General features: G+C 44.0%; 1 protein-coding gene across 2 annotated transcripts in view; it reads right to left on the reverse strand.

Annotated features, from left to right (window-relative positions):
* Window positions 1-19,074, reverse strand: part of Ice1 (interactor of little elongation complex ELL subunit 1) — a 46,223-nt gene that overhangs the window by 17,918 nt on the left and 9,231 nt on the right. Inside the window, exons 3-11 of one of the 2 annotated variants that reach the window (XM_055597911.1) lie at window positions 16,847-18,474; window positions 15,242-15,353; window positions 13,544-13,620; window positions 12,563-12,600; window positions 10,998-11,080; window positions 10,733-10,772; window positions 10,593-10,649; window positions 3,804-3,890; window positions 1,906-2,309 (exon numbers count right to left, since the gene is read on the reverse strand). In XM_055597911.1, the coding sequence (XP_055453886.1) occupies window positions 1,906-2,309; window positions 3,804-3,890; window positions 10,593-10,649; window positions 10,733-10,772; window positions 10,998-11,080; window positions 12,563-12,600; window positions 13,544-13,620; window positions 15,242-15,353; window positions 16,847-16,869 (921 nt within the window). In that variant the 5' untranslated portion in view covers window positions 16,870-18,474. Of the gene's footprint in view, window positions 1-1,905; window positions 2,310-3,803; window positions 3,891-10,592; window positions 10,650-10,732; window positions 10,773-10,997; window positions 11,081-12,562; window positions 12,601-13,543; window positions 13,621-15,241; window positions 15,354-16,032; window positions 18,475-19,074 lie in introns of both variants that reach the window. The other variant, XM_055597912.1, reaches the window with a different exon arrangement.

The following is a 19,074-nucleotide window of genomic DNA, read 5'->3' on the forward strand; positions in this document are numbered from 1 at the left end:
AAGGACACAAAGTACACCATCACTGTGAGCACAACTAAACACATCTAAAAGAGAGGTTGCTTCCTGAAGAGGTTCTCAGAACTCACACCTGTAAGGGTGGACCATGCTCTGGTGTGCTGCTTGCTTTACCCAATCCTTAAAGAAGCTCCTGAGTGCCAATCTACCTAATACCCAGGTCGGGTCTGTCCCTTCAACTCTCATGCATTCCCAGTTCCGGGTTCTGTTACAGAGAAGGCTCTATACTGAGTGTATGGTCCTCCAGCTCTATCACTCTTTGTCAGACTCATGTCCAGGCTAGACCCTGCCATGTTACTATTCCTGGACTGCACGGATCCTGCCACGTATCTCCCTCATTCTCCTTAGATGGCTGTCTCCTTCTCCACCATGTTTGCCAGCCAATGGAGTCATCTCTGCTCCAAAACCTTCTTTTACCCCCAAGTAGAGGTTCCCATCTGGGTTAACTGCCTCTCTTATGTCATCAAACACCACCTTTCCTATGCATAAGGAAGAGTGAACTCAAATACTGGAACATAACTATTCTAGTATAAAAATCCCCACTCGCAAATGCTTGAAGTCAGATGACCTCTTCTCCAGCCTTCCCCCATATTCCCTCCACCTGTCTTTCTTCCCTGCCTCTGTTTTCACTTACTTCCTATAGCTGCCCTGGGTTCTGACTGGGTCCCCACCTTTTCCAAATTCTTACTGAATGCCACCCCAGCTACATGGCTCTGCTGTACACAAACAGCCACAGGTTCTAAAAGTCTATGTCCTGCCCATCTCCATAGCAGCTAGCAAGTGTGTTAGTGTTAGATGAGACAGGGCCCAGGTAAGAAGTTAGTAGAAACACTGACGAGTACTCATACAATTCCCAAGTGGACCTTTAACACATTTTAAATTGGCTGCCTTGCAACCATTTGACTCCATCTCCTTGAGGAACACAATGAAAATGTTATCAAGTACCACTGCTCAAGTCATTTTTTAAACTAAGCCAGCTTCTGTGTTCCCAATGCCACAACCTGTGTCCAGATAGTAAGAACTAGTCCGGGGCAGCGTTCCTCCTGCTTCTGTTGATCCTTTACTCTTTACATGGTGACTAGGCACAAACTGTTGCCTGAGTCAAGAACTGCCCCTTCCCCCCCCCCTCCAGGCAGGCACGAGTCCCTCGGGGAGACTCAGCCCTTCCAGAAATCCCACATCAAGCTCCCCCAAGCCACACTTGCTTTGGGTCAAACCCTGCTGGAGAGCAGCTTCTCTCGTGAATCCACCGCTCTTCACAGCTTTCTCAAGGGCTCCTCTGTTCCAGGCACAGGTATGCCACCTCTCCTAGGCAGAGCTCTGTCCTCCAAGGCACAGTGCCCAGAGGCACTGGGAGGCTCCACCCGAGCAGAGGAGCCCCGTGCGGGCCCTACCTTCACACAGAGCCTGACACTGCATCTCCACCACCTCTCAAGCCACAGCACCTGACTAGGTGTCTTAAGAGAAGTGCATGCCAAGTCTCCTTAGGGGAGCAAGCAGTATGTAAGCATGTGGGGATATACCCAAGGCTCGGATGTTCCTGGGGGAAGGGGCAGGAATGTTAGACACGGAGATTTTTCTCTCTTTGGAAAAACCCATGTCTATAAGAACATGCTTTATCCTCTCCAGCTTTATCATGTACTATGCACTAGCAATGAAAATAAATGCCATTGTCCTACATACAAAGTGTAATTAAAATTAGATAAATAAAATATAACCATAATACAGAGAGCATATGTTGATCCAAAGGGCCCTGGTACTTTTTATTTTCTCATGTTACTTCATAGTAAAACTGGCTAAAACGAATAGCTTAGCCTGAGTACACTAATAACTTTGAAAGACCTTGGACAAACATATCAAATGGAATTAAAGTTCAGAAAACCAACTCACAGGTGCCAGGGAGGAAGGAAAAGAGCCTGGGTGTGGCGACGCCCTTGGAGGAGGAGAGGGCACCGGGGATAGAAGAGGAGGGGGGAGTTTGAAGAAATCAATTGCAGCTTGAAGGTCATCATCAAAAAGGTGTTCATGGTCATGGACGCTGGTTCTGCTGTCATCTCCAGGCCTCTGCACTGAAACTTCAGGATGCTGTTCCTCAGGAAAAGCGTGTTCAGTGCTGGGGCTTGCTCCTCTGGGCTGCTCGTCTTCTGCACTGTCAGAGGAAGTAAAGTCGCCCTCCATCTCCATGGACAGCTTGGTGAAGAAAGAATGCATGTCTGCTGTCCCGGAAGGACTGTCATGCACTTGGAGTAGCTCATCTTCCCCGGAGGCTCTGGATGCACGGTTTCCTTTGGCAGCTTTTTTTGAGCAGGAGAGAAGCAGGCATCACATATTAATAATGCAAAGGAACTTACAAATTACAGCCTGACAACAGCTCAAACTGGTAGTAGTTAACTTGAAATGAGTAGCCAGCTTTAAGAAGGTCACCAATCAACTTCTAAAGCATCATGTAGACTGGGACAGGGATGTGGATGGAGTGTGGTGCATAGAGGGACCAGGGCCAGCTTGTAGCACAGCAGTAGGGACAGAGACCTGACTGCCTTATCACACACTGGGAGGCATTGTCCCTTCAATAGTGGTGTCATGCACTTTGTACAGAATGCCTATGGAGAGGTTTGGCACTGGCTGTTTTCAGATTGCTTTTCAGAAAGATAAAATTGTCTGCCTCAACTTGTGGGCACAGATCTATTTCTCTGCCCTACTGGCTCCCTCAAATATTGCTAGCATGGGGTGACAAACAGGCAACTATACTATATTGTGAGATGGTTTTGAGTTTGATGGACTTCAGTTGATAACGATGTTTTAGCCAAGAAATATGGATCCCATAGCATCACAGCAATCACTAAGTCACACAGGAGGAGACTTGTTCAGAGAAGTGGGATTGTGCCAGTGGACAGAACCTCAAGGTGAGACTTCAACAAAAGTGACCTGAGCTGGACAAGCATGCGTGAGGCACACAGGAGCTGCTCTGGAGGAGCTTCCAGTAAGCACAATCTTACAATACCCTGGGAAGGAGCAAGCTGCCCTGATGTAAGCAACAGACAACAGAGTCAGCAGCAGACAGGGAAGCATGGGACTGCAATGCACTGGAAAGTAGGAGAGCAACACTGAAACAGACCAGAGTCAATAGCGGAGAGGGGCAGGCTTCCTTATGCAAGAACTCCAGTAACTAGACAGAGGACTTGGAAAAAAAAAATCTTCAGCTGGATGTGGTGGCACTCGCCCAAAATCCCAGCACTCAGGGAGGCGGAGGCAGAGGCAGGCAGATCTTTCTGAGTTCCAGGACAGCCTGGTCTCCAAAGTGAGTCCAGGACAGCTAGGGCTACACAGAAACCATCTCAAAACCAAACAACAACAAATGAGAAACAAAGAAGACCTTCTATGGGTCTGATCCTCAGTGACACACATCTTGTTACCAGTCCCCAGCACAGCGTCCAGAGTGGAAATCGAGTCCAGGACTGGATCCAGTACAGGTGGGAAAATGTGCAATTCCCATGAGCCCCACAGTGCCTTAAGAGGATTGGGAAGTAGTTCTGAGGGTCTTTCCCACTGTTTAATGATTCTTGCAGTACAGTAAGACTACTTGGTCTCCCACATGTACCTGCCAAGCAGGCCTTAGTTTCTCCTCCAAGTGCTCTGGTAAGAGGTCGACTATTTTCTGGATTAAACTCATACTGCTTAATACCGTTAGAAGTGCGCACTCTCGGCTACACACTGGAGGCTTCAATGCAGCCGGTGGCACATGCTGTCACATTCATGCGTAAGGAACCTCCTTCTGTGGCATCGCTCACCTGGAATGCGCCTGCCGCTCTCCCCGGACAGCCTGTGTGCGGTGTTGACACAGAGCCACAGCTCTTTCAAGAGAACTTTTACTTTCCCTGTGAAAGGCAAAGCACCAAGATCAGTCACAGTCTTGTGGAGTGGAGACTTCTTCTCCAATTAGGAAGCAGCACTCAAAACTCCCACTGTAACCACTGTGCATAATCCAGTTAATTGTTAACAAAAAAGTCAAGCAACATTTCTGCTAAAAACTGAAGACCCAATTGGATATGTTCATTTGCTCTTTTTTCTTGCTTCCAGAGCAGTGGTTCTTAATCTCCCCAACACTGTGACCCTTTAATATAATTGCTCATGTTGTGGTGACCTCCAACCATAAGTTATTTTCATTGCTCCTTCATAACTATAATTTTGTAATGTAAATATCTGTGTTTTCTGATGGACTTAAGCAACCGGTGCACCCACAGGTCTAGAACCACTGTTCTAGGGAAGGATTCAGAAGACCAGCCTGTTTGTGTTTGGGGCAAGCACGTTAACAAGTGACCTTGTGCCAAGTGCATTGCGATGGGTTCAACAATAGCAAAGCATCCCTCAGTTCCATGAGTCCTTCCGCAGAGGCACCAGACAACCACGTACCACTACGCAGAGGACTGATGCACAGGAGGGGAGAGGTGGACAGTGTGCTTCTAATGCCTGCAGAAGGCACCCGCAGCAGTGGGCAGGAGTAAAGTTCCAAACACATCGGAACTCTCAAACTGCTACAGAACAATTGACCCAAGCTGAGAGAACAAGGGGAAATGGAAGCCAAAGAGGCAGAAGGAGAGCATAGTATCAGGGGTAAAGGGTCTGAACTCATTAAAATACACAGACTTCACAAATACCCATCAAAGCAAAATTTTTATAGTCATAAAAATAAAAGCATAAGGAACTTGAGGTGAAGCATGGATTAAAAAAAAAAAAAAAAAAACCCAGACTCATTAAATTTCAACGTGAAACAATTTTGAGGCCAAATCAAAGTTCTCTAATAGTGTCTTTAAACCTAAGTTTCTAAAGTAAGCTTTATTGAAATAGGTAATACTTTTTTTCTTGTATTGTTTTTTTTTTTTTTTTTTGAAACTGGTTTCTCTGTGTAGCCTTGGCTGTCCTGGACTCACTTTGTAGATCAGGCTGTCCTTGAACTCACAGTGATTCACCTACCTCTGCCTCCCTGAGTGCTGGGATTACAGGCGTGCACCACTGTATACAGGTGAGATGGGTAAAACCTTTAACCCAGGTCAAGAGAATATGGAACAGATCAACCTTTCATATTAAAATCTCCAGGAAATCAGCCACAGGTTTTAACACAGTGCAATCATATTAAGATACTAAACCATGTCACCCCAAAATGAAGTACACATGTGGGGACATCAAGACAAGCACAGTTAACATAGTTACAAGGAAATCTGTACAGTTGGGTCCCCACCTGTCCTATTCCAGGTCAACCCCATTATCTTGAGACCCCAGGAGTCTGAGTTCTAAACCCTGCGGCTAAGAAGATCATCTGAAATATAATTTAACCTAATCCAGAGCTTGTTTCCAAACTGTAATCCCCTTTGTTTAAATGACCTGACGATGGTCCCTACTCAGTACACATACCCCAAGCAGAACACACAGAATACTAAAGACAAAGAAAGCATGTTTTTTTCACCCTTCTGGAGGACAGTCACAATGCATGGAGCACATGAGCCTTTTCATGAATGCCCCTATGCCTAGACCTTTCCAACAAGCAGGGAAAAATTGTCAGTACAGCGCTGACTTAGTTGTGACTGCATCTATGTTTAATCTCTGAAGGGTTTCTTCTTTTATTACAATCTAAGGTACTTACAACTCTTTCTGACTTTTCCACTCCAGTGTCACTTTGTATCAGGAGCACCTTCTGTATTTATGATGAGTATATAAGAGTGTGGCTAGAGCAAGGTCCTGCTCAGCTCTTCCTTTAAGGAAGTTTACTGCTCTGACAGCCACTCCTCCTGCCAAACTTCCACTGTTCAGTACCTGCTGAGCTCAAGCAACACCAGTTATAAATATGTTTAAGCATGGCTGACATTTTTATGCTCTATCCTCGTTCTCCTATGACGCTATGCATTGCTTTAGGTCTTTCTCCAGACACCTGACGGTTCTGAACATTCTTTGGCCAGAAAAAAATGATCTCCTGAAAAGTGACCTGTCATCTACTTTCCACACCTGAGTACACTGGGAGCAGAAGCTGCGGTGTGCAGAGCCGGCACAGGCATAGGCACAATCATCGTAGCCGTCGTTTTCCGCTTTTATTGACTTAAGGGAGGAGAGACTTTTTATCAATATCACCTTCATGTGTTTGACTCTATTAGCCAACCTTCACGAAGTTTTAAAAGATGTTCTAAGGAACTCTGGGTATGTGATTTACACAGTCAACCCAAATGGACACTCTGATAGTTGCCTCTTTAGCCTCTCTAAACCTCAACTCCTTTCAAAGACACATGGAAGTTTTGCTGTGAAGACTGGGCCATTTCCTCAAGAATCCCTGGGAGCTTTGTCTGGCATAATTCCATGTGCATGGGCACAGGGCAGCAGTATTTTCTCAAAAGACAGCACTGATCATCTCCCCAGCATTCTGAGTGCTTTACTCTACAGGAGGGTTCTGAACTGGGACTTCCTCCTGGCCTTACCACTCTCACAGGCACTGCTGTGCCTGTCGTAAGTCAGCCCCATGTATTCCACATTCTGCTTCACTGACCCAAGGCACTGGTCTTCCTAGCATGCTAGAGATGTGCTCTGCCCTGTGTGTCAACACACACTCCCTGTGCTTTATGCTCGGGAACTTTCATTTTCTCCCTTGCGGATTATTCCTCCAAGATCTATTCACCCCTCTAAAACCTTCTAGCAGATGAATGCTGAGACTGCTGGCCTCTTTTTCCTGGGCATCTGTGTCTCTGCCATCTTTCACGCTGTCCCTTTGCAGAACATTCTCAGAGATCCCACACTTCATTTCCCAGGTTAGGAAATGGACCTATTAGTGCAGCCAACACTTCATGTAGGCAGCTGGGCTTTAACTCTTCAGGTTGACCACCTCATGTGATGCCAGTGGGCATGCTCCTGAACATGCTCAAGGTACCAACGGGATGGAGGGTTTCTCTTACTCATGACTTAATACTGTTCTTCAAGCTTCCAGAATTTGTGGGCTTTTTCTCTCACAAATTTTTCTAAGTTTTATTATCTATTTTTCTAAGTTTTAGTGAAGGGTTTAGGCAGACACTGGCAGCAGACAAAGTTTCCTTTCTTTCCTACACTCTGAGTTTACTATCTGTCAAACACTGCAGGTTCTCCTTTCATGAACCTTGTGGAAGGCCGGTGAGCAGGCCTGTTTATGAGAATTTAAACAGTCTGTATAAATATCTTACTGGGGTGAGGCACAAGCAGACAGCCCTCAAAGCAGCCATTACCTACACAACTATTTCACCTCTAACAATTCTCAGAGCTCACACTTTAACAAACTACACCTGGAGGTTCTGGAAAAAAAAAAAAAAAAAAAAAAAAAACTCAAGCAACAGTTTCTAAAGCTGTCCGGCTGATTCATCCTCCCCTTTAATCAGTTATTTGCAGAACATTAGTGCTCTGTTCCTCTGGTTTGGAAAAGTGACCTTCGAAACTCTGTTCTCTATAGATGCTAAAAATCTAAAGCAGTGGTTCTAACGTTCCAACACTCTAATAGAGTTCCTCATGTTGTGGTGACTTCAACCATAAAATTACTTTCATTGCTACTTCATAACTATAATTTTGCTGTTATTAATTTATGTAAACATCTGTATTTTCCAATGGTCTCAAGCAAGCGCTGACCCCTGTAAAAAGGTCATTGTCAGGAAGCTACTTCTGTTTTTTGGAGACAATGTATCGATAGCCAAGGTGGCTTCAGATTCAAGATGCTTATTCATGACATTCTAAATGCTGAATTACAGCATCAGGCTCAGGAACATAGTTTTGTTTCGATTTAAAGTAAGGGTTTTTTTTGTTTTGTTTTGTTTTTGTTTGTTTTTTTACTGGAACTTAGTAGGAAAAAGGTGGTCCTGGGAGGCCTTTTGTAAAGGAAATTCAATTCAGTCCTCTCAGTGCCAAACTTGTCAATTACTTCCTAAAGCCAAGCATTAATTGGAAAAACCACTAAGGGAACAGTTAAGAATTAGGAAATAAATGCAACAAGGTGCACAGCTGACATTTATCTATTTAATTGAAAAAAATTTACAATACACAATATTCCCATTCTCATCAACAAGGAAGATACAAAACACAACATAAAATTATTTGGAAAAAATAACAAGTTCTTTGAAGCTTAAGACATTTTAGAAAGCCAGGATGTAATGACGGAGAACCACTGTAAGAGGCATGGAGTCCTTTTCAGCAGAAAAGATGGCACACAGACTGCTGCTACAGAAGGGAAGACAATTAACCTCAATGGTGGACAACTGGCTGGGAAGGTGAAGCCAGCCAGACCTCAGCAATGCCTGTGAGACCCTGCTCTCTACACCAGGTAGGAGAGGGCCGTCAAAGAATGAGAGCTCCATGAACCATTCTTATCAGCACCCACTGCCTAATCCCAAGGCTAGGAGAAACAGGAATTTATTTTCTGAATCAAAAGAAAAAAAAAAAAAAACATTTCCTTGTTTTTAATTGCTGAGTAATATTCCATTGTGTAGACGTACCACAATTTCTGTATCCATTCCTCAGTTGAAGGCATCTGGGTTGTTCCCAGATACTGGCTATTACAAATAAAGCTCCTACAAACATGGTTGAGCAAATGTCCTTATTGTGTACTTGAGCATATTTTGAATATATGCCTAGGAATGGTATGGCTGGATCTTGAGAAAGCGCTATTCCTAATTGTCTGAGAAAGCGCCAGATTGATTTCCAGAGTGGTTGTATAAGTATACATTCCTACCACAAGAGGAGGAGGGTTTCCCTTTCTCCACAACTTCTCCAGCAAGTGTAGTCACTTAAGTTTTTGATCTTGGCCATTCTGATGGGTGTAAGGTGAAATCTCAGGGTCGTTTTGATTTGTATTTCCCTGATGGCTAATGACATTGAGCATTTAAGTATTTCTCTGCTATTCTATATTCCTCTACAGAGAATTCTCTGTTTAGCTCTGTTCCCCATTTTTTTAATTGAATTACTTGGTTTGTTGCTTTTCAGCTTCTTTAGTTCTTTATATATACTGGATATTAGCCCTGTGTCAGATATAGGTTGGTGAAGAGCCTTTCCCAATCTGTAGGAAGTCTTTGGTAGGAACTGGAAAAGATCATCCTGAGTGAGGCATCTCAGAAGCAGAAAGACACACAGGGTATACACTCACTCATAAGTGGATATTAGACATATAATATAGGATGAACCTACTAAAATCTGTACACCTAAAGAAACTAATCAAGAAGGTGGACTCTGGCTAAAATGCTCAATCCCCATTCAGAAAGGCAAAGAGGATGGACATCAGAAGAAGGAGAAAACAGGGAAAAAGTCAGGAGCCTGACACAGAGGTCCTCTGAAAGGCTCTACCCTACAGGGTATCAAAGCAGATCCTGAGACTTATGGCCAACCTTTGGGCAGAGTGCAGGGAATCTTATGAAAGAAGGGGGAGATATTAAGACCCACTGCCTAATCCCAAGGCAGGAGAGGGCAGGAGCTCCATAAAGAGAGCAACAGAACCAAGAAATCTGGGCATAAGGGTCTTTTCTGAGACTGACACTCCAACCAAGGACCATTCATGGATATAACCTAGGACCCCTGCACAGATGTAGCCCATGGCAGTTCAGTGTCCAAGTAGGTTCCATAGTAATAGGAACAGGGACTGTCTCTGACATAAACTGATTGTCCTGCTCTTTGATCACCTCCCCCTAAGGGGGGAGCAGCCTTGACAGGCAACAGAGGAAGACAATGCAGCCACTCCTGATGAGACCTGATAGGCGAGGGTCAGAAGGAAGGAGAGGAGGACCTCCCCTATCAGTGGACTTGGGGAGAGGCATGTGTGGAGAAGGGGAAAGGAGGGTAGAATTGGGAGGGGAGGGGGGAAGAGAGCTATGGGGGCATACAAAGTGAATAATATGTAATTAATAAAAACTAAAATTAAAAAAATTTAAAAAAATGGGGTGGGGAAAATGGAGTTACTGAGACACTGTGCACTTGACTTCACTCCTCAGTTTATACTTTGACAAAAGCTAAGTCTTCATGAAACTTAAATACCTTCATCCACTATTGTAGCATTTTAATTTTATTTTCAAAAAACAAACAAAAGAACCCACTTCCAATATGTAAGAACACAAATTCAAAGTCATATCTCCATTTTTAAAACAGACCAGAAAGAAAAGGCAAGCACAAGCAGCTGAGGACCAAAAAAATCCATAGAGTATCTGGATACAAAGTCCTAGTCACCTGCAGGCAGGCCTGCTCACAGCTACTGACAGAGGCATGCACACTCTGTCTGTCCTGCTGTGTTCTGTGACCAGCACTGCTTGACTTGTCATATACGGCCTCCTCACTGGACTGTCCCCAGAAAATACTGCAGAGCTGTTGCCGCAATTCCCTACCTGACTTAGCACTACTCGGGCACCAAGGAAGCTTAATTAATGAATTAATCTGATTGGCTATATAATCTAGACAGTTATTTGCTGAGACTTACATAAATAATAAAATATCTACAAAGCCATATTTTTACAGTTAGGTTAAGTTTGGTTGAGCGGCACATGAGCTGCCAACCACAATAAACAACGCACAAAGCCAAGCACAACTGGCAGCATACTCACTTTTATCTATGCTTCCGTGCGAGTCACTTGAGATCTGTGTTCCAATATGTCTCAACTCTAAAAACACATACAGAGAAGGGTTTGAAATGAACACTGCACATTACAACTGGCTCGCACATAAGCATTAACTGAATACTCACCCCTCTCGTTTTTCTGTTTGGAAAATTCATCAAGCCTTTCCTGTGGGGGTGGGGGAGAAACACCAAGAGTGCTTATGCTGTACAGAAGCAGACACTGGGGCAAAGGTCAGACAGGTGCAAGGTAACACACAGTGACAGTAGTCACAATTTGGATGCCACAGAGGCCCAAAGTCATGGATGTAAAGTGTGTGTATCTTTTACCCAGTACCTGTGTCCACAGAAGCCCAGTCAGGGTGTAAAGTGTGTGCATCATTTTACCCAGTACCTGTGTCTTCTTAAACTCCTTTTCAAGTATTTTCTTTTCATTTCTCAATTGCTTGAAGTCCTGAGTTTGCTTGACAGCAGCCTCTATGTTTAACAGGTACAGCAAAGCAACAGAAAGATGGGTGGGTTAGTGACCCAACCAAAAGCAATCTGGTGCAAGATTTTCTCCATGTCACAGACAGTGCCTACTCATGAAGCTACTGAGCTGACTAAGGCTGTGAGGATCCTTTCTATATCAGGCATAGCAACTCTAAATCCTTCCATGCAACACTCCGGCTGGCTAGGGACAGTGTGCAGAGATTTAGACTGTGAGCAAATCATTGAAATAATGCACATATCAGTAAGAATCTAACCAGAACTGACAGCACAAAGACCTGTGCATGCACCACTGCAGGGGAAAGCCAATTCTTGCAAGGCACCAAGAAGAGTTCTTTTTTTCTCTGATTTTGACTATCCTCAGCACTGTCATTATGTCCTACCAATTTCTAGGGAAACTACTATTGTTACGTTAAAAATAAAGGCCACATCTGACTTCACAGAAGGTCTGCTCTCAAAGTTGCACACATCCTCTCATGCATTGCTCCCATCTCCACAGGCAAGAGAGGACAGGCTGAGAGCACAGTCATGCACCTGGTGCCTGCCAGTGTTCACAAGACGGATATTAGCCAACTGTCTGTACAGTTTGAATGTAAACTGCGGAGTACTTTATCCACTCTTTGTTTTAAATGCCCTTTTGCAACTAAATTTGAGCTCCTACATCCACACCTTATATGGAAACACCTCCCTGTGAAGCAGAACACAACCACTGTGCTTCTGGGAGTCCATGTAGGTGTACACTGAACATGCTGGGCAGAGACAGTGACAACACAGCTGTGGCCCAAATACAACTGTTGGCGTGAGAAAGGACCAGGTGGGGTGCTTCATAGACTTCTCTGTATGCCAGAACTATCTGTGTACAGCAGTTCCTTGACATTAACTCCAAGATCAAGCTGCAGGCAAGCCTTTAGGGCATTTTCTTAATTAGTGATTAATGTGGGAGGAGGGTCCAGACCACTGTGGGTGGTGACATCCCAGTGGTGGAGGTCCTGGTTTTCTATAAGTAGGCTGAATAAGCCACAAGGAGCAAGCCAGTGAGCAGTCCCTGTCCATGGCCTCTGCATCAGTTCCGGGCTCCAAGTTCCTGTTCTGATTAGAGCTCCTGCCTTGGCTTCCCACAATGGATTATGATACACAAGACAAATAAACCCTTTCCACCCCAAGGTGCTTTTGTCACAGCAATGAAAACCTTGACTAAGAGAACACATGAAATGGCAACCTCTTCTAGTAATCACCAACTTCAATTGGAAAAAAGAAAGAAATACCTAAAATTCAATCACTGCATGTCCTTCCATGCTGCCTGTTTACAGCAATGGGTAACAGAGAAGAAAATTAACCTGAGCACCAGCACACACTCATGTCCACACACCAACCATGCCCACTGACAACTCACAGCCTCACACTTACCACAGGTCTCAGGTCTGAATAATGACATGGCTCTGCTGGCCAGAAAACAACAGCTGCACTTACCTTCCAGCTTCTTCACCTTAGCTTCTAGTTTCTTCTTCCTAACGATAAAACCTCCTTAGTCAGATGGCAAAAGAAATACAGTTCATCACAGTTTTCTAAGTACTAAGACTCATATAAAGAGATTTTCACTCTCAACTAGTATCACATGTCAACTAAATTCCAAGCAATTGATCTTGTGAACAAGCCTAAGAACACTAACCCATTTAATGTACAGTATTTGTAAAATGGGTTTTTTAAATCCTGACTTCTGTTTGAGAAACAAAAAATGGGCCTATTGAGTCTTTGCCAAAAACACATGTGAGAACTCCCCTTTGGGACAGTAAATGTCATCCCTGGGCTGTGACCAAATGATCTATCTCCTCAGGTCACCAGCCCCTAACCCACCAGGCACTGTTCAAGAGCATGCAAGTGAGCAAGGGGAACAGCAGGTAGAGGCTGCCCTTGCTCCAAGATGGATTTCTGAGAGTAAAGAGAGCAGGAAGTTCAAGAAAGTCTCTGAAACATGGCCATGTCACAGCCTCACAAACAGTGGCACATACAACTGTGTGAGCGGTGAAATTAGCAAGACACTTTTAATTTTAGAAACGGCAACAAAAGCTGCCCTGCAGTGAGACGCCACCAACAGATGATGCCTATAAAGGACTAGTGCAAAGACAGGAGGCCCATGGCTGCATTTCAGGATGCACAGGTGCAGCTTAGGCATGACAAAGTAGCCCATCAGGACTAGCTGTGAAAACTGTGGCTCTGAGATTAGCCCGTTTTCACAGCTAAGTAATTACAAACAATAAAGAAACAGAAGAAGGAAGGAAGGAAGGAAGGAAGGAAGGAAGGAAGGAAGGAAGGAAGGAAGGAAGGAAGGAAGGAAGGGGGGGGGGGGGGAGGGGGGGAGGGAGGGAGGGAGGGAGGGAAAGAGACAGCACCATTATTTGCAAATGTTCTAGTCTCAAGGATGGAAGCCCCTCTCAACAGGAAACCACTTACTGGGCATCACTTTTCAAGCATTCTTCTTTCACACGAGCATATTCTTGGTGAGTGTTCTGATACAGCTTGAGAGAACTCTAACAAGGAGACAGGAAACAAAACATCACCCTCAACAGTCACTGACCATGGTCCTCACCTGCTTTCCCATGAGCTAAATTCTCTATAGCACAATACTAACTGAACACCCAGCCAGAGTCATCAGCAAGGCCCAGAAGCCCTCAAGACTTCCATGAGCAGGCTAGGTTCCTAACAGACAACACTGCTGACGGTAGTGAAGAGCAAAAGCTACTCAATTACAATCTGCAACCCATTAGCTTAAATACCAACCAGCTAATATGTTCATCTCAGCAGCTACAGTAACAGAATCTAGCTGATCTTGGTATGTTGTTATTGTCAGGAAACGGAAAACAAGTTGCTAATCAATATTAACTGGGAAAATATATGAGCACTGACTTATCCACCATGATGACCCTCTGGGCTGGGAAGACACTGTCCATGATGTGGTCTGTACACAGCATTTCTCTGGAGCTTCATCAGCCTTCTTCACAAAGGATTTGACTGGGTGGCTTATTCCTGCAAGTCATGGTCCCTGAGTGTCTAAGAGGGCCTACCACCGAGGCTTCCTTGAGGACATACTGTGGACATTACATGACCAAGAATCCTACATAAAGACTGAACACTGTGATGGGCTCCTTAACCTTCACTGCAGTTAAGCCACAAAAAAATTCCTAGAGAAACATGTACCGTCATACAGTACGAAAAGCCAGACAACTGCATGTCACTGCTCAGACCACAACTTGGTGAGTAATGGACAGCAGCAATCTTCCCGTAAAGAGCCATCAGGGACACAGTTTGGGATAACCACACAGCTTCGCCTCCTCTTAGGACAGACCCTGCCTCGAGGCTATAGATGCTTCGACATCCAAACTCCACAGACACACTCCTAGGACCCCACTAAAGGACACTAACACTCACAAAGGAAAGCATTTACAACACCTGGAGCTGTTTCATGGGCTTGACTTTGAAGAAAAGAGCCACGAGAGGCCAAAGTATCAGTTTCTTATCCTAAGTATTTTCTCTCAAGGCTCCACCTCCCTCAGATAAGGGACCAAACACCTGTAAGAGCTTGTGACATGTGAATAAAAGCTGGTCTCTTTGGCCCTCATGACCCCTCAGAAACTACAGTTACTGAGTACAGTAACCAAAACAGCAAACCACGCTGTCAAGACCATTCATATGAACTGGCTCAAGATCCAGGAGAGGTCTGCAAAGGGCATGTGAACTCTACCAGAGCAGAGGCCCTGAAAGCTGAGCTGAGGCTATACCAGCACTAAGAAAATCCAATTGCCCTCAAACTATCACACAATGAATCTCCTATCACTAATTCTGAATGTCTACACATTTTATTTCCCACTTAAGTTATGAAAAATATTTGAAATTAAAAAACACCAACTACTCAGAGAACATAAACGCCACAACAATTCACACCCAGCCCTCTCAACTGTTGTGAGGAGTCTCAGAAACCACTGCAAAGCCACACATCGGCCAGAGTGGAGTACACAAAAGAGACACAGAAGGTTTCCACTAACACTCGCTTCCTTTGCTAACATGTAAATGTTCCTCCATCCCAAGCAGCAAGTGCAGGGGCTGATCCTGAAGACTGACGATGACCCTCCATAGGAAAGTGGCTCCAGGCACCTTTTTCTCCTCTAGCTCAGCTTTTAAGGATCCCAGTTCTTCTTGGCACTTCTGCAGAGGGGAGATTTTCTGAAGCATCTGCTCCACTTGGTGATGCAGTGTGCTGTTCTCTCTGAAAATGGATAAGACACTGGTATCACTGAGCAGAATCAACTAGAGTGTGTCAATAGATGGAAACTTTAAATGCATTCTTACCCTCACACTAAACATCAGATGTTCTTTATCTTTGGGGAATAACAATCTTTTCAGTGAAACTATCAAAAAGCAACATGGGAAACTAGTCCAACAGACATCAATACACAGGAGAAGCTGTCTGAGGACAGGGTATCAAACAGCTGGCACCTATAATCTTCATCTTTCTCCCTATTTGTTCCAATTAAGTGATAGAGCATCTTGTAATCTAATTTATAACCCCATGTTGGCTTCTAAGGGATAACTGTAGTCAAAACATAAAACATCATGACAATTTTGGTGGCTTTGTTTTGTTATGAACAACATAAGATGAATGGAATTGCACAGGGTAACTGTGTGGGCAAAAGCAATAGGAGAGCTTCCGCTTTGGCTCACACTGCGGTCAGCAGTTCCTGACGCAAACTACCAGGATGCAGTTTGAAACCTACGCAATAATACATTTGAGCCATCCAATAGGACAATGCAGATCTGCTTGCAAGGGAGCATCCAAAGCAGTTTAATCCAAGGCAAGTCTAGCTAGGCTCTGGCCTGCAAAACATCCACCCTACCCAAGAATTAAAACAGCTATTAGCAGCAGCTACAGAAGCCAGCCAGCTCACCTTCTCGCAAACTGCAGCTGTAAAACTTGTTAAAGAAAACTCAGAACCTTCATCTTCTGCTATCTGTCTGGAGATAAAATCTACTATACAGTAAATCATGTACACCTGGGCAGGACCATAATGCTACACAGTACACACATGCCCACCTCTAACAGTGCTGAGTGCATCAGCCCTACTTACCAATGTACAAACCCATGGTGCTGCGAATAACAATGGCACCTACAGGTTCATGTGTCTGAATGCTTAGTCACCAGGGGTAGATTTATTTGAGGATTAGAAGGGTTAGGAGGTGTAACTTTGTGGAGAAGGTGTGTCACTGGGGTGGTTGTGGAGGTTTCAAAAAGCTCACACTAGGCCAGCATATCTCTCTTGCCTTCTCTCTCCCTCACCCTCTGCCTCCAGATCAGGATGTAGCTCTCAGCTACTGCCCCAGTGCCTGCCTTCACGCCACCATACTCCTTGCCATGATACTAATAGACTAAACCTCTGAAACTGAATGCAAGCCTCCAATGAAATGTTTTCTTTTATAAGAGTTGCTTTGGTCATGACGTCTCTTCACAGCAATAGAACAGTGAATAAAATAGAACCCAAGTCAAAACATCTATTTCTCTACTAAAGTCTTAGATAAATGACTGACTAGAATTATAAGAACTAAGACTGATAATGATGGAAAATACTTTTATTTCTGTACATATTAGAAGCCTCAAACTTTCCTTCATTTCCCAAACAGTCCTGCAGACAAAAGTTAGGTATTCACAAAGCCACTTGGAACTACACTTCTTAAGGTCAAGAAGTTCCCATTCATTCTCCTCACCCACACAGTATGTTCTGGTCCATCAGAAGAGGTGCAGCAACAAGTCCAATTAGGAAGAAGCAACATTAAGTCTAGGACACTGGCACCCTAGGGATATGACAGCTACAGTTCTGAGCTGTAACAAATATATATTGGAACTAATACCAAGGCGTTTTAAAATTAGTTCCTCTAGCTGAAGCCAAACCTCCCATCATTAAACAAATCTCTGTATCTCAAAAACAACTGCAAGTTTTAAATGAACTGTTCTGGAGTTGGAGACATGGCTCAGTGGTTAAGAATAAGGACACTGGTCTTCCAGAGTTTCTAGTTCAGAACACCTACAGCAGGTGTTCAAAGCCACCTGCAACTCCAGTTCCAGAACATTCCCATGCCCTCTCTGGCCAGCATGGGTGCTGCACTCGTGCACACATACCCCCACACAATACAAAAGAAAACGAATCAATTGGCTTATTTTTATTTAAAATTTGATAGGGAAATTTTAGAAGATTAGGCCCCTTACTCTATTAGGAGATTACAAATGCAATCACCAAAGAGTTTACATCATTTCTCTAACAGTGCTGTAAGGATTTGCTCTAATTACACGTAGCCTCCCATCTGTTACTATTTCGCTATCAACAGCTGCGACAACTATTTCTAGACAGTGCCTATATTCAACTGAAGGTTCTGTTTCTGAAGTCCTGTTGTATTTTACACTTCAGCAGATAAATTACCTGCAGGAACAGAACAATGACTTTTATTTGAACGTGAAATTCAGGCTGTATAGTCACTGACAGAGACTTTACAAAGAAGCTCAAAATAATCTGTGACCCCAACGTCAGGTGCCACAAACAGCTAAGTGGCCTCACAGTCCTGCAGAGACAATGGACTCGACCTCTGTAAGGGTGCATCTGCCCAGCAGCAGCTGCCCGGCCCTGGAAAGGAGCCCAGTCTCCACATGCCGCATGTTGATATTTTGGGAAGAAATGTTATTATGATCTTTTGAGAGAGATTTTAACCCAAGGCAGCTGTTACTAAAAGATGTGGCAGAACCAGCTTTTTTTTTTTTTTTTTTTTTTTTGGCTGTTAAAACCATCTGTGTTAACTACACCATGGTGCTTGCTCAACCCGTGCTGAGCCAATGGCAAAATCTAGGCTGAGAATTGTGTTACAAATAGAAAATTATATTACTTGTACAATTTGTGGATATACACATTAAATCTCTACAACAAGAACAAGATCCATTTCCTAAACATATCAATGTTATCAGTTATTTTTTAGTAGACTTAAAGAGAGCAATCAGCAAGCACTGATGCATCCATAAACCTGATATCACACTCATATATATGAGGAAAATCCGTTCATTAAAACGCTGACATCCTTAAGAAAATCAAAACAAGCAACAGAAACAAGAGACCACTAGACTGCCTCATTTTAGGATGTCCACAACACACAGATTGCTAGCACACTAAAAGGCCTGTTGTTGACTATGCTTGTGAGATTAAGGCAAAAGACACTGCCTTTGAAAGCTAACAGTTAAGGAGGACCCTCCTATCTTTTGAGTCATTGCACATAAGCCAGTGCTGACATCCACAGGGAAGAGCAAGTGAAGGATATCATCACATTTCTTCTGATACTCCGTCAGCAAGTTACTGCAAAAGAGAAAAGAGCAGTCAGACTCCCCTGTCACGGGGCAAGTGTACCACAGGAGCTATGGCTCAGATCACTCGAGGTGGCCTCTCCTCTTTGGTCCCCAGAAAAAAACACATGCTAGGCTGATGTCATCTTGATGCCTAGATGCACTACACAGGTATATGAGCTTTTCATCTAAAAGTATGAGACTATCAAGGAATATTAAAAATAATTAATTCTCACAATGTAGCATAAAATAGCAAAGGAATTTAACACTCAGCATACAGAACAATTTTAGAGAAAACAGCTTTTAAAGTCCACAATTGGCAGCCGGGTGTGGTGGTGCACGCCTGTGATCCCAGCACTTGGAGAGGCAGAGGCAGGCGGATCTTTGTGAGTTGGAGGCCAACCTGGTCGACATAGCGAGTCCAGGACAGCCAAGGCTACAAAGAGAAACCCCATCTCAAAAAAACAAACATACATACAAACAAACAAAAATCTAATCTGGCAAAATATTTTTCTACTAAAGGCCTGTGAGCCAATAAAGCAAGGAATTCAGGAGTTCCCCCCTAGCCGGTACCATTGGGTACATTGTGGGCTCCAAACCCCCACCCACTTCA

This window comes from Psammomys obesus, unplaced genomic scaffold (genome assembly GCF_907164565.1).
Source record: "Psammomys obesus unplaced genomic scaffold, mPsaObe1.curated_primary_1811, whole genome shotgun sequence".
Taxonomy (NCBI): Eukaryota; Metazoa; Chordata; class Mammalia; order Rodentia; family Muridae; genus Psammomys; species Psammomys obesus.